The sequence below is a fragment of the Ursus arctos genome, unplaced genomic scaffold (assembly GCF_023065955.2).
Source record: "Ursus arctos isolate Adak ecotype North America unplaced genomic scaffold, UrsArc2.0 scaffold_19, whole genome shotgun sequence".
NCBI lineage: Eukaryota > Metazoa > Chordata > Mammalia > Carnivora > Ursidae > Ursus > Ursus arctos.
This window is the reverse complement of record NW_026622863.1, coordinates 5787759-5802235: the sequence shown is the minus strand read 5'-3', so window position 1 is coordinate 5802235 and position 14477 is coordinate 5787759. Positions and strand designations below refer to the sequence as shown.

The window sequence follows — 14477 nt, the reverse complement described above, 5'->3', positions numbered from 1 at the left end:
CAAGACAGGCTTTGTGTTTAAGGGTGAACAGGAGAACTTAAGCCAGCTTCCCTCCAGGACTTCAATAAATTCCTCTTTCCTACTTCGGGCTTCCATTTCTCCCAACTGAAAGAATCCTCTTTTTTTTTTCCCCCTTCTCCATTTCCCAAGTCTTCTTTAATAAAGACATAGACATTTTAGTTTGGGGTGAAAAATAAAGTTTTGAATTCCAAAACCACACAGCAAAACTGATGCAGATCTGGAGAGGCTCAGGAAAAGGAATGGAATCCCTCGTCGATGGCTCCCCCTTTCCCCACTGGCCAGGAGGCACATCGTTCTTCTTCCACCAGACAGCCAAGGTCTGTATTCATTTTAACAACATCCCATTTGAAGAACCCGTGTTTTCCCACCTCAAGCAACAGAAAGCCACTCAGGGTCCGAGGGGTGGACACCTACAAGGAAATGGAAACTGAGAAGTCGTGACTGAAGTCTGTAGTACTGGGGGAAAATGTTCGTTCTAGTTACAAAGAGGAAAGGTGTATGTTAGCGCTATCTGCTGGAGTACATGGGAACTACAAGGAAAATTAAACACAGTCACCATTTTGGACATGTATTTTATTGTATAGAAATTTCCAGCAGAGCTATCATTAAGTACCTTGGTCAGGAGATGCCTATGAGAATCTAAATTGGAAAACAGGGACAGGCAGGCCTGTCAGCTCTTCCTGCAAAACCACACAACACTGGGTCAACAACCAGCCGGGCCTCGGGCTACGAGGTGATGGGCCACCCAAGGCACAGTCCAGCATCCCCCATGTGTGGATCGAGATGAACAAAAAACAACTTGGCAGGTGCAGATTTAAAGCACGACCCCAGATGACACATGCCTTTCTTTGGCGGTACCCAACAAGACACCAGAACAGAGTCCGTAAAAAATCGAATCTATCACGATCAGCGCCCCTCCCCTGAACGAAGTTAACCTCCCAAGCCGGCCGACCTTCTTATGTTTTTATTTATTTATTTTAAAATCAAACCAAGTGCATAGAGCGTCTTTTAAAAAGTCTTGTAAACGTTGCAAAGTTTTTAGGTGTTATTTATAATCTGAAGAGATTCATAAAAAACTACTGGACTTGTTAAGACTACAAATTCTAGCCCCCTGGTCCCCCCATGAAAAAAGCAATTGTTACAAAAATATAAAAAATAGACTAGCTTCTACTATGTAACCTCTCCACCAGAAACCTCACGACCCTGGGACACGTTCTGCTTTGTGTACCATCCAACAAGCACAAGTGCAATTCTCTCAATTTTTAAGGAAGGAAAAGTTCCAACACGTTCCCTTTGTTACTTGAGATTGCGGCTTCTTTCTTCCCAGGGACTACAACGCTAGCAGGTAGGGACAGTTTGTAGTTTCCTATTGCTTTCCCCTGCATGGGCCCAGCACAGAAATTACAGCATAGGAGGCTGCCTTCAAAGCTCACGCCTCTTCGTATTTGTCTCTAGCTCCTTCGACTCCAATTTGGGACTCGCTGGGTCCCCAGGCTCCTGAGCTGGCCTTGGCTTCCCTCACTGCCTCCTGGGGAAGGCCCCTGGTAGGAGGGGGCTCTCAGAGAAACCTCCTGTTTCCCTAGCACCCACTTTTTGGGAGGGCGGGTCAGGCCCCCACCCAGCTTTGCTAATGCCAGGGAAGCATCAGGTTTGGTGGAGGGCACTGCGCTGGCTGCAGAGATGACTGATGCCGCAGGACAGTCTGCAGAGTCTGGGAGGGGAGCCAGCAGCAAGCGTGCAGGCAAACCCCTTGGCATCAAGTTAAAATACTTCGATAAACTTCAAATCCCATTACGTGTACTTGTCCACAGCAGCCAAGCTACCAGGCACTTGGACCAGTTATGAGCTAGGAGACACTATAGGAGGGGACTGGTGGCCCAGGGCTTGACTGTGGTCAAGTCCTAGAGGATGCCCCTCCCTCACCTAGACGTCTTCAGTGTTTCCTTGTCCCTGCGGTCACCAGGGGGCGATGTCTGTAAAGGCTCAATCGAGCCCTTGGTAGAGACTGTTGTTGGCCAACAGCAGGATGCAGCAGCACGCGCAGGCAGACTTCCGCCACATCAGGGGGATATTGCTGGGCTGTAGCCTGCGTCCCTGAAGTCCAGGGAGTCCTCTCAGACGGGAGTCCCAGCCTAAGCACGCGTAAGAGAACCCTTCACCCCCAAAGCCCTCCCTACCTACTGCTCTACGTGCAGAGTCCTCACTACGTGCTGCACGCTCCCAACTGGAGACCTGGTTCCACTTGGAGCCTGGCTCGCACCCACTCTTCCCCTGCAGGACCCTTCGACCTTGGCCGTAGCCCCCAGTACCTGTGACAAGCTAGTCTGGGATCCGGTCCAGCCCCCACGGCCTTCACCATTCTTGTCTGAGACACAGGCCATCTGCCCGCAGGCCAGAACGGTGGGCCCTTTCTGAGCCTCCAGTGGACTTCCAGGCTCTCCTGTTTGAAGAACTAGATTTTCACACCGCTAAGGGTTTTATTTCACAGATCATGGTGGTGAGTTTAGGATTTCCAGTCCTCGCCACGATTGTCATACATCTCCCAACATCTTCTTGTTTCTTCAGATCTGAAACATCTCTCACCCAACATACCCTGGTTGTTTTAAACCCCAAAGGATCTTTCCAAAAGCAACAACAATGGATTCAGAGAACACTGGCCACATGTGCTGAGCAAGTCCTCTCTACTTTGGTTGCTTCAAAAAAACAGGACTTCTGAGATATCCCCAATCACACTGCTCAGAAGAGAAGTGCTCCCAACATCAAGGCACAAAGAAAGAAGTCTCTCGGGGCAAAATGACAACGAAAGCGACCAGCGACCTTTGTGAGGCCTGAGGCAGAGTCGCTGGGGAAGGCAAGTTCAATCTGGCGTGGGCGGGCATCAGGAGGAAGGCCTGACAAACGGGTCTCCCTTTGGGCCCAGCAGTCCTCATGCGTACTTCTCCAGGAACTTTATGTGGAAGTCCTTCACCTTCTGTAGAACTGTCTTCAGCTTCTCCACGGGAGGGAGGATGGTCATTCTGTCAGGAAAGAGGACAGCCGTCAGCCTGGACACACGTCGCTCTGGAAAAGGGGAGAGGAAGGAACCCAGCAGCTCCTTCCTTCCCCTGCGTTGTGGAGATGAGGAGGTGTGGGCAAGCCCTGAGAGGGGGAGGCCGGTCCTGTCCGCTGAGAAAGCACCAGCCCCGGGACAGAACCTGGAACTCACTGAACCACCCCCTGCCCCAATTCGTAATTTACTTTTTACCCAAGTAACACCGAGGACCAAGAGCAGTAAGATGGCGGCAGCATGACATGTCCACCTGTTGTGATGCAAGGCTTGCATGACATTCTGATGGGTGGATACAACTTTCTCTAGAGCCGTTCCTCCCGCTAGGTGGGCCTTTTTAAAATCTCTGAGAGTGAGGACCTCCAGTCACAACTCTCCCTCCAAGGGAACTCCCAAGTTGCCATGGTCACTCACCCCTTCTCCTAATACTACCAGTATGCTCCCCCACCGGAAAGGCAGCCCTCTCGATTTAGCCATTTCTCGAATGAGCCCTGACTTGCCAAGGTGAACCTAACTAGAGTGGAGAGGCCAACCACACACGCGTTTGTCCATCCGGGGCACATGGCCCACGACCTGAGTCAGGACTTGGCTCCAGGTGCTAACTAAGCTCATGACGTTTCTTTTTTTAGCATCTGCTGCAGGAGACATCTGAGAGCACTGTGCGTGGAGAAGATGCTGTTCTGAACAGAACCGGCCTCCGTGGGGAAACCCTGGCTGGGCTGCCCAGCTTGCTCAGCTCCCCCCGGGCTGCCATCCCAGCGGGGTCGGCATGCGCCGTGCAAGGCGTCTCAGGATTCGGATGCAGCGTCTCTGCAGACGTCTGGACGGGCTCCTGAGCACCTGGATGCTGTATGCTACTGCGTGGAATTGAAAAAGGACAGGGAAATCAAAAGAAAACACCCCACCAGGAACACTTCCGATGGTATGCCATAGATGGAGGCAGCGGAGGGGGAGACAAGAGCGGTCAAGGTCATCTTGGGGTCTACGCATCGTGTTCCTGAATCCCTGCACCCGGGTCTCAGCCAGGTTCTGCAGCAGGACAGAACGGGGGTGGGCAGGGCGGGTGGGGCTGCACACATCTCCAGCTCTGGAGCCGGCCTGTGCTCTACCCTCGGAAGCCCAAGTTTTCCAAGACCAAGCTGGTTCCAGCCCCGTGGTGCAGAGAGACAGAGGTACCTGAAGTGGTAGGTGCCTTCCCTCTGGCCGAAGCCGCTGCCGGGTACGACGCAGATGCCCGTCTCCTCGAGGAGCTTCATGCAGTAAAACATGTCAGGGGCCATCTTATGGGCCTGTGGGAGCAGGGCAGACGTAGGGTTCGTTCATGGCTTTGTGCAAACACAGCACTGAACACCCGAAGCCAAGTCACCACCGAAGCAGGGGGTTCTTTCCCACGGCAGGGCCCCCCTCCCCTCCCCGCAAGGACTGGGGCAGGACACTGCATGCGGCCGGAAGCCGGTGCAGGGAACAAGGAAGCTCAAGGCTACGTCAGCATGGCGTCCTCCTTGGCCAGGACTGATGGTCTCTTTCCTGTATGACCTGCACCCAGGCAGCTCCACAGGCACCGATGGTTGTCTCCTACGTGCCAAGCAAACAGCCCTCGGACAATGAGGCCAAGAGCTGCCCCCTGGGGAGGGGGCTTTCGGAGAACAGCGTCTCGGGGGCTCTGTTCACAGTGCTTCTCACACCTTGCTTTGTACAACCTGGGGGACCTGCTGAATGGGTTTCCGGGCTCCAGCCCCAGGGATTCTGACTCAGGTCAACAGTGGGGGCGGGCCCAGATTCTGGATGTTTGACAGGTACTGAGGAGGCTTGGGGGGCCTGAGGACAGCACTTTCAGAAATACTGCTCTGGCCCTTGATCCTCCAAGTAGGGTCTGTGGCATGGCCTGAGAACGTTGCCCCCACAGAATCCCGGGCCCTCTGCAGACTTCCCGCACCGGCACTGGCATCTGAACAAGACCCCCAGGAGATTTCGCGTTCACAGTCCAGCTTGGAGAAGTGCTTCTGTAGGACAGTCACTGCGCAGAGCAGACACTGTCATGGCTTCTTCAGTCTGAAATGCATCACGTCACATGTGGGGCACTGCCTTCTAAACACCGGAGTTCACAGAGCCCAGCTCGGAACCACTCGCCCAGGGCTGACCTCACCTCTGCCCCTTCATCACAGCACTCTGCAGGGCTGGGCTTCCGAGAGCCCCGTCTTTCTGCTGTAAGCACCATCTGGCCAAACGGTCCACAACATTCCAAGCCCCCAGAGCCAGCACTTTTGCTCCCCGAGGCAAGAAACAGCCCCCAACCCAGCAATTCCAAGCGAATCCAGTACACCCCAGCCCAGCACCCCAGACCTGAGCTGCTTCCACGGCCTTGCTGGGGATGAAGATCCGAGGAAAGGCGTACATAGCTCCCTGCAAGGGGTTGCAGTGAATTCCGGGGACTTGGTTAAACAGGTCTTCTGTCAGCTTAGCCTTTTTGGCCAGATTACCCAGGACAGACTCTTTCTCCTGAGGAGACACAGAAAACAGAACAAAGCGTATCTCTGGGCATCGTGGAACGCTCCAGATGCTGGAAACTGTCCCTTCAATGTGGGGGCCACAGAGCAGCCTGGTGCAAAGTGAGCTCGTGCATGCCTGAACACAGCAAACCAGGGAGGTGGGTGAAACCTCCCCCTCTGCAGGAACGTCTTCCCGGGTGCTCAGCCCAGAAGGCTGCCCGTGGCCATGGGGCACGCAAGTACAGGGAGTGCCGGGCAACAGGTAGGTCCTGCATGGCTTCCGTCATGCTTCTGTTCTTGTACAGGAGGTCCTTCCTGAAAATGGGAAAACCCCATCCCAGCCCAGAAGTCTGAATGGACTTGGCCCTGGATGGAATGCTCTAGAACATACTTCTAGGAGATGGCCCAAACTCTTCATTTTGGGCAGACACTCTTAATCCGTGTGGTGTGCATAGGGCATGTGACCCAGGCAAAGCAAGTCCATGAGTGGCTTAGAGGTGGACATTTCCAGGACTTGTGCTGGAATGGGGCATGAAAGCTGTGGTCTGAGGCCGAATGAAACATGGTCCACGCACACAAGGGAATATCATTCAGCCTTTAAGGGGAAGCAAATTTAACACATGCTACGACACAGATGTACCTTGAGGACATTATGCTGAGGGACATAAACAAGTCACAAAAAGACAAATACTGTATGGTTCCACGTAGATGAAGTGCCTAGAATAGTCCTATTCACAGAGACAGAAAGTAGAATGGAGGTTAGCAGGGGCTGGGGGGGGATGGGGAAATGGGGAGTTAGTCTTTAATGGGGACAGCGTTTCAGTTTGGGAAGAGGAAAAGGTTCCGGAGAGCGATGGTGGTGATGGCCGCACACCAGTGTGAATGGATTTTAAGTACTAAACTGTTCAGTTAAAAATGGTTAAAATGGTACATTTTACATTCTGTGCCATTTTGCCACAATTTAAAATAATGTGAGCCTGGAACCGCTGGGAACTGACTTTTTGGTTACGTGACCCCTACGTTTTTGTTTCAACTAGTTAAAGTTGGGTTTTTGTCCCTTGCAGTTGAAAGGCTCTGACTGGATCACCTCAAGGTGCAAGGACAGCCGGCGAGGCCAAAGGCAGGCCTGGGGCCTGGACGCAATGCCATGCCCATCCTTTCCTCCTTTCCAGTTTAGTAACAGAAGCCCCCCCCCGGGTGTTCTCAGGACACGAGGCCCTTCCCTCAGGGTGCCTGCCCACCCGCGGTGCTCTCAGGTGAGGAAGAGGAAGGGGTCCTCCACTTCAGACACAACCCCACTGCATCGTCACGCTGAACCTTGTGGGGTGGTTCAGGCGCCAAGAGGAACCAGGAGCACCCCTGGGAGGCCACCTGGGGAGAGGCTGGCCGCGGTGACCCTGAGTCCACCGTGCATGTGCGTGGCCCTCGCCGTGGCAGCGACGCAGAGGGGCCAGAGCACACAGCGACTCACCCTGTGGAACTGCTCGAAGGACTCCTCTCCAGGCACGGGGGGGTTCACGACGATGTCCATGGCCGCCTGCCCGGACACCGGCGGGCACAGGCGCACAGACAGCAGCTTCACCAGCTGGCCTTTGATCTCAGGGTGCAGGTTGATCACCTCCATGTAGCCTCCTCTGTAGCCACACCTGCAGGGTTGAAGGAGGGACAAGGACCCACCAGTCACAGAGAGGCCTCCGCTACGCACAATCTGGTCAGCCAGAATGTTCTGCAAGCACCCCCAGGCCTAACACTGAGCGGCCGGGTGTGGCCGAGTTCTTCCCAAGGGGAGGTGAACGGCAGGGACAGGGGCAAACGCCACATCACTTCCTTACAAGAAAGAGCAAGCTCTCTCCTCTTTCTTTTTTTCCCTTTTCCTGAGAAATGGAGACCCTCAGCGCAGCAGCCCCAGTGCTAGAGATGGATGCCGCGGGTTGACAAGGCAGAGCACTCGTCCTTGAATGACCTTGAGGAGCACAGCCGGTCCTGACCTCCCCTGCCTTTGGGCTGTTATGTCACCGAGAGACACATTTCCACCTTGTTTTAGCCACTGTATTTAGGGGCCTCTTTGTTAAGCAGCTTAGCCTGAGACCTAACTCACACACTGGCCCATGTTCCAAAGGGGCACGGGGCTCAGGCCCCCACTGGCTCCGGGGGGGGGGGGTGTACAGATTCACTGGGGCCACGAGCACAGCCAGAGGACTTGAGGGAACCACCTGCTGCCTGTACACAAAGTCAATCCAAAGGAGAGCAGAGCTGAGAAAGACAACGAGACAGAGCAAGAAATCAGAGACAGAGTCCCATCGACTCCTGGACTTTCCACCGATATTAATTTTTTTTCAAGAGCCTCTTTGGTGTAGGTCCGTTCAAGTCGAGATTCTCCATTCGTTATCACCACAAGGATCCGGACCGAGGTAGAGTCAAGTCACAGGAAAGTGAGCTGAGCTATGCAAGGAGTTAAACAAAACAACAAACCATTCAGAACCGACTGGGCTCCAGCAGTCACACATTCCGGAGCTGTGCCTCCCCTCCGGGCTGTGATTGATAACATTCAGACTGTGATACAGAAATGCAGACCCCCTGAGGCAGGACGCTAGGCCTACCTTCCTCCGTACACCCCACACCCTCGACCTCAGAGCACCGGACACAATGGACACAATGAGACACTCGGTAAAACGCCACTGCAATCAGCCTGCAGGACTGAACCGGCAAAGGCAAGTTCCCATCTCATCTGTCAGCGGGATCTCCCAAGGCAGGAAGATAAACGCTGGTGTCTCGGAAAGGTTTCCCCTCACAGAGGCGGAAAGAAAGAACCTTCTGCTTAATCCAGAGGATTAAGGCTGAGAGCAGTCTGATCTCCAGGAATCGGGATCTGAGGACTGCGAGGCGTAACTCAGGACCCCAACGTCCAGGAAGACTGGTTAAAAAAAATACCACCACAGATGGAGAGACAGCTAGGTATGTCATCAAAACACCTGAGCTTGAAAAATGAATTAATAGAGAAGAGACTTATTAGGGAAAGAGCTACACAGCACATGAAAGTCTAGCAAAGATAAACCACTGCGAGGACCACAGACCAGAAAGACCAGCATAAATCAGCCCCTGCCGGGGCTCTAATCCTTCAATCGCTGCCATCCCGCTCCGAGTAACAGTAAAAACTAACCTAAGGAGCCCAGGTGATCGGCCTCCTATGACTTCTTTGGTCTCCACGTCTGCCACTTTCCCCTCACACACTCGTTTCTGGCCCCATTTCCCTGAACATTCCAGGCACCCCTCAGATACCTGCGTAGCTCCCTCCTTCCTCCTCAGTGACCCATTTCTTGCTTTTGTCACCTGCCACATGATTTTATTCGTCAACTGCCTGTGTCGTCACTAGAACCTCGCTGTTAGGGCAGGGGCTGCTGTGGTTGGCTCCCTGCTGGACCTCAGTGCGGAGACCAGTACAGGACTCACAGCGGGTCACCATACGTATCAGCTGAACCACAAACACAGGACTGCAGCAGCTCTCTGGCCCCAGTGCCAGGGTGAGGTGCACATGCAGCTTGGGCCCCGGGCCTGATGGCCTGTGTCCACTGACCCTGCCTTTCCTGGCCCCTCAGATTTCACAGGAGAAGCAGCAGTGACAGGGCTGGCAGAAACCACCAGCACTGGAAGCTGCTGTAGGTCCTGCTTTCATCTGCATCGTTTTCTGTGGTCAGGTTTCTTTCAAGCAGGACCTTATTTTCTATGAGCCCCTGCACAAGGGTCTGTCCTCACACCACAGGGCCCCCCGGGGGGAGAGGGGGCCTGCCTCCTGCTTCTTGGATCAGCAGAGGCCTAGATAAGGGCGGCCTTCTCTGTCCAGCAGGTCGGCTGCGGAGCAGGACAGAGGAGCACTGGTACGGGCAGACCCGGAGGCGGAGGGAGGGTGGTGGAGGCCAACGTACTCGCCCATGTAGCCCTTGGAGGTAGAGTGGAAGGATGCAAGTTCCACGTTGCTGGAGTACTCGGGCCCCATCTCGTAAAGCACCTTCTTAAAGGAGTGGAATCTGCAGTCTGGAGAGTACACGTTGTCCTGGTACACCTGGGGGAGAGGACAGGACAAGGACAGTCACCCAAATTTCCCTGGAGGCCTGACCCATGCAGGCTGCCAGAGGGCGGGCACGGGGGCTCGGGCTCGGCCTGCAGTCACGCTGTGTGCTATGAAGCCCAACCTCTGATGCTACTTCCAGGAATGGGCCAGGCCAAAGGAACCTTCCAGAACAAGTAAGGAGGAAAGACTCTGGGCTGTATGCCCACTTGATTTCTCCCCTTCGCCCACACTTACCTCCACCCAATCTCCAGCTCTTTCTACCTCATCTGACCAGTGAGGACGTCAAGGACTCCTACCTGCCCAAGCAAGTTTTCTCCCTGAATGCCTACTTCCTTCCATAAGACTAATAATGAAAGCAGTCCATGTAGCTGTCCTCTGACCTCCCTGCTTCAAGAGCTAAATGTGCTGCTCTCTTGGCCCTTTATGCCACTTACCCCATTCAGACCCGTTCTGTTTTTCTGTTCATCTCACTGCCAGCCTTCCCACAGACCATACACACGAGCCCCGCCCGCACATGCTCTGTTCTTTCCCGTCCACACAGTCTACACTCAGCAGGCAAGCACCCCACTCCACCCCTGGAGATGAACTTCCCACACTCATGTTGGAGATCAGAGGGACACTGTGGGCCAGCGGGAGGGTCAGCCCAGCTCCATCCTCAACAAGCCACACACAGCCCTCCTTCTCGTCCTCCCGCACCCTCTCCTCTTCCCACACCCCAAGGGGAGGAGGTCTGCGCACCAGGTCACTCTGCTGCCCCTTCTCTCCTTCAGAAATGAAGACTTTTAACACCCGATACTATTATAACCCTGCATGTTAACTATACTGGAATTTTTTAAAAGATTTTATTTATTTATTTGACAGAGACACAGTGAGAGAGGAAACAGAAGCAGGGGGAGTGGGAGAGGAAGGAGCAGAGAGCCCGACGAAGGGCTTGATCCTAGGACCCCGGGATCATGATCTGAGCTGAAGGCAGACGCTTAATGACTGAGCCACCCAAGCACCCCAACTATACTGGAAGTAAAAAAAAAAGAAAAAAAAAGAGAAAGAAGATTTTTAGACCCATCTGCTAGTCATGGCAACAATTTGGCGGGTAAGCTGTGTGTGTGTATGTGTGCACACAAGCGTGGGGGTGGGGGGGGTGGGAGGAGCTAGTGAGCAAAGAAACGAAACCAATGTGCTGGAAGCTACCACTGACCAGAAATCCTGCAAAAAGGAAGACGTGAAAATAGAATTTGACAGGCCTTGAGTTTCTTCCTTACAATTGTAGCAGAAAAAGAATGGGCAGCCTTGGCTCCAGACCTGGGGTTTCAGGGAGCGGCAATCACGAAATTAATGAAGATTTTCCTACACCCCCCCCCCCCCCCCCCCCCCGGCGCTGTGAGGACTAAATGAGATGGCAGGCAGAGAAGCACCAGGCGGTGCAGGAGTGCAGCATTACGCCCGCCCAGCACCCGCTCTCCCTTCCCAAGAAAGAGTCCCTTGACTTGCCCTCAGGGAACACAGCTCCCCTGCTCTGGGGAGAAAGCGCACCCCTTGCCTGGGGCCTGGTCAATGCGCATATGGCAACCAGTGGCCACAGTGAGTGGGTCAGCAATGGCCGTGTGGCCTGAGCTGCACCCATGAGGCTCAATTCTGAGACTTCTGCGGGAATCCCCAGGAAGAAACGCTCTTTCTAGGCTGCGAAGATAGCAGGGCTGTGTGTGAGGCCAACGGGGAAGGAGAGCGAATCTGAGGGATAGGGTTTTGAGTCCCTGGCCTTAGCCCCCCACCTGTTACCTCTACCATCCTTTCGTTTTTCTTTTTTAAGTTTAAAGTGGCTTCGGTTAACTTTCTGAAATTGATAACCAAGAATCCAAACCAACACAGGGATGATTCAGGTCACAGTGCCACAGGTCGTAACATCCTCATCCTTCGTTAGAATCACTCCTCCAACACCTAGAAAGTTCTGACTACAGGCTCCCTCCCCCTAGAAGAGAAAGCTCAGCCTCACTCCTCACAGAAGAGAGAGCTGAGCAACTCTTACCTCATCAGCCAGGAGAAAGAGCTTCTCTTCCCAGGCAAAGTGAATCACATCTTCTATGCACTTTCTGCTTTGCACCTGACCTAAAAAAATCCCCAACAAAACCAGAATGCAGCTTGTAATGCTGTTTCAATTGTCCCTAGGTAAGAACCCCACCCAGAATCAATCACTCAGGTGTTCCGTGTTCCCACAGGACCCTCAGGGGTCACCCTCCGTAGCTGCTGAGCTTGACAGGGTGTCATCGACCTCTAGGGACCCCCGAGGGTCGGCCCCATCTGTCTGATTCACTTAAGCCGGGTACATGGAGGGAGAAGTGTTTCACACTCAACTTTGTTATTCTTACGAGGTGTGTGTGTGGGTGTGTGTGTGTATACGGGGGGTATGTTTGTCTGGGCTAGAGGACAGTGCCCTAAAGAACAGGAAAATAAAACTGAAGGGCTTAAATCAATCAGCTCTGCACCCCCCCCCCCTTTACCACACACCCAACAGCAGCCAATGGACAGAACCGCACTGGCTGATGGAGAGTTCCCACCACGTCTCAGAGGTACACCCGAGCTCCGTGAGCAGGGACAAGGTCTGTTCGGCTCATCGGCTATCCTTACAGCCAGTACTCAGCCGGTGCTCCGCGAATATTTGCAGAGTAAGCACTAAATGAACGAGCCTGTGCACCAGCTCTGGCGTCTCCTGTCAGTGGCCACGGGGAGCCACGCACCACTGATGACGACGGGGAGTGTGCCGCAGTCCTCCCTTTCAAGGTCTCCCCCTGAGGACTTGACTCAACACACACAGTGGAAACCACCCGTGTCACAGAAATGAGTACAAAGAGCCAAACAGTACTCTGCCAGCTCACAGGAAACACCACGGGTCGAGCTGGGGAAGGAACAAAAACTGCATGGTGGAAATGGGAACTTTATCCCGTGTTTCCTGACGCCTACGATCGGTGTGGCAGTGGGAGTGTCAGAGGTGCTCACACACCCTCCGGGAAAGCAGCACTACTGTCAGGCTGACGGCTTAAAACAGGCTGCTTCTTTACTATGCACGTATGTGTATCTACGGATATTACCTCTATTACGTGCGTACGTGTGTGTATATATGCAAATTATGTCGACCTTGATGAAAAGCAATACCTAGAGTATGTTCCCTTTTTGTTAAAAATAAAAATACCTATACTTCTCTCTGTACGAGAATATCAAGAACATGTCTGGAAAAGAATTAGCTACATCTTATAGACGCACGGGATGATTCCACCAGGACCTCAGCCTTGGTCAATCTGAGCAATGCACCCAATCCTTTAGTAAAGCTCTAACTGTCCTCTTGACAAGCCAAGTGCCAAACCGGGCTGCCTACGAAGCTCAGGGTTCTGGGATTCCGAAGGGCAGCCGCCCTGGATTCTGTAAGGAACCAGCCCCTGTCCCCACAGACTGACAGGTTCTGGCTACCAGAGGGTTTCTACTGGGCTTGCCTCTGATCCCCCAAACTACCCCGTTAGAATGCAAGCAAAGATTTGAGCAGCAAGAATATCAAAAACATGTGCACATAACGCCAAGGGGACTGCAAAGAGGAGCCAAGGACGGACCAGGGCCTCAGAAAGCCTGGTCCTCAGCAGAGGGAGTGGACCCACTACAAGCAAATAATTCCACTGAGCTGTGCAGCGCAAACCTGGGGACAAGGACAGAGCTTGTTTCTCTCCAGTACCTGGGAGTCACTCAGAACATGGCTCAGAGCCAGTGGATGGACAGACACAGGCGGTGGTGTCAGAGGGACCGGGAAACAGCTGTGCCCAGCAGGGGGAGACACGAGGCCACCTCACAGAAGGGATGGCTTTGACACAGAAGCCTGGAGAGGGGTCTTCCAGGTGCCCCTCACCAGAGGCTGGGCCATAGGAAATTTCCCACAACCTAATGAGAAAATCTGTTGCTTGAGCCTGCCCAGCGCCCTTCCCTTCTTTGAGTAACAGAGCTCGGCTGTCCTACGGGGAATTGCCTCTCTTTGCACTCCAGCAGGGGCGAGGGACACAAACTGGCCAGAATCTTGGTGATTTTACTGGTTCAGGGATGGGCAGGTGACCCAACTTGGGCCAAAGAGAGTCTGGCCTGGAATTTTTGTTAAACCTATGAGCGAGGCTCTCTGCTGAGGTTGCTCAGCAGGCAGGCCATGGCGGGAGCTGCTGAAGGTCACTCCAAGGACACAGCCTTCCTGGGAAGGACACCAAGACCTGGGAAAGGGATCGAGATTCCTAGGACAGTGATGTGGATTCAGGTGTACTGCTTTACCCCTGGACTTCACAGTTTAGGACCCAATCCCTTCAGCCTTGAGCTGGGTTTCTGTCTTAAAACTCAAAGAGTCCTGGCTTATTTTCCCAATCCATCTCGACACCTTTCAGCCAAAGTGGTCACAGTGTCTGGTCCAGACGAGACACACGGCCCTCTCAGGTAGGTTTCTATTTTCCATCCCCCATCTTCCAAGAGCTGACTGGTATTTCACACATTCAGACCCCAGAGAGCAAAACCAGCCTCTGCCCACTCAGAAAGGTACTCTTTAAAAATTACTCATATTAATATACACTCACATAATCCCTTTACCTAAAATAGTAAAGTCTTTGATGCAACTATTTCTTCCCAGCCAGCCAGCTGAAAAGATATACAGAAATGCCCGGCTAAGAAGCAACCAACCCTCTAACAGAAACTGGGCATACAGAGTATCTCCCAAGATACAGGACCTGCTACTCCAAGTTGGGACCAGTAGCCTCAGCCATCACCTGGGAGCTCGTTAGAAAAACAAATGCTCAAGACCCACCCCAGCGTAATTACATCAGGTACCTTAGAGTGGGGT

The 14477-nt window shown here is 53.4% G+C and overlaps 1 protein-coding gene across 4 annotated transcripts in view; it reads right to left on the bottom strand.

The window, feature by feature from the left end:
- Nucleotides 1–579: 579 nt before the first annotated feature.
- Nucleotides 580–14477, bottom strand: part of GPT2 (glutamic--pyruvic transaminase 2) — a 31903-nt gene continuing 18005 nt past the window's right edge. For 2 of the 4 annotated variants that reach the window (XM_048223671.2, XM_044382363.3), the window contains exons 7-12: nucleotides 11649–11728; nucleotides 9480–9616; nucleotides 7028–7202; nucleotides 5411–5566; nucleotides 4244–4356; nucleotides 580–3038 (exon numbers count right to left, since the gene is read on the bottom strand). In XM_048223671.2, coding sequence (XP_048079628.1) covers nucleotides 2948–3038; nucleotides 4244–4356; nucleotides 5411–5566; nucleotides 7028–7202; nucleotides 9480–9616; nucleotides 11649–11728 — 752 coding nt within the window. In that variant the 3' untranslated portion in view covers nucleotides 580–2947. Of the gene's footprint in view, nucleotides 4357–5410; nucleotides 5567–7027; nucleotides 7203–9479; nucleotides 9617–11648; nucleotides 11729–14477 lie in introns of all 4 variants that reach the window. The other 2 variants (XM_057314746.1, XM_057314745.1) reach the window with 1 other exon arrangement.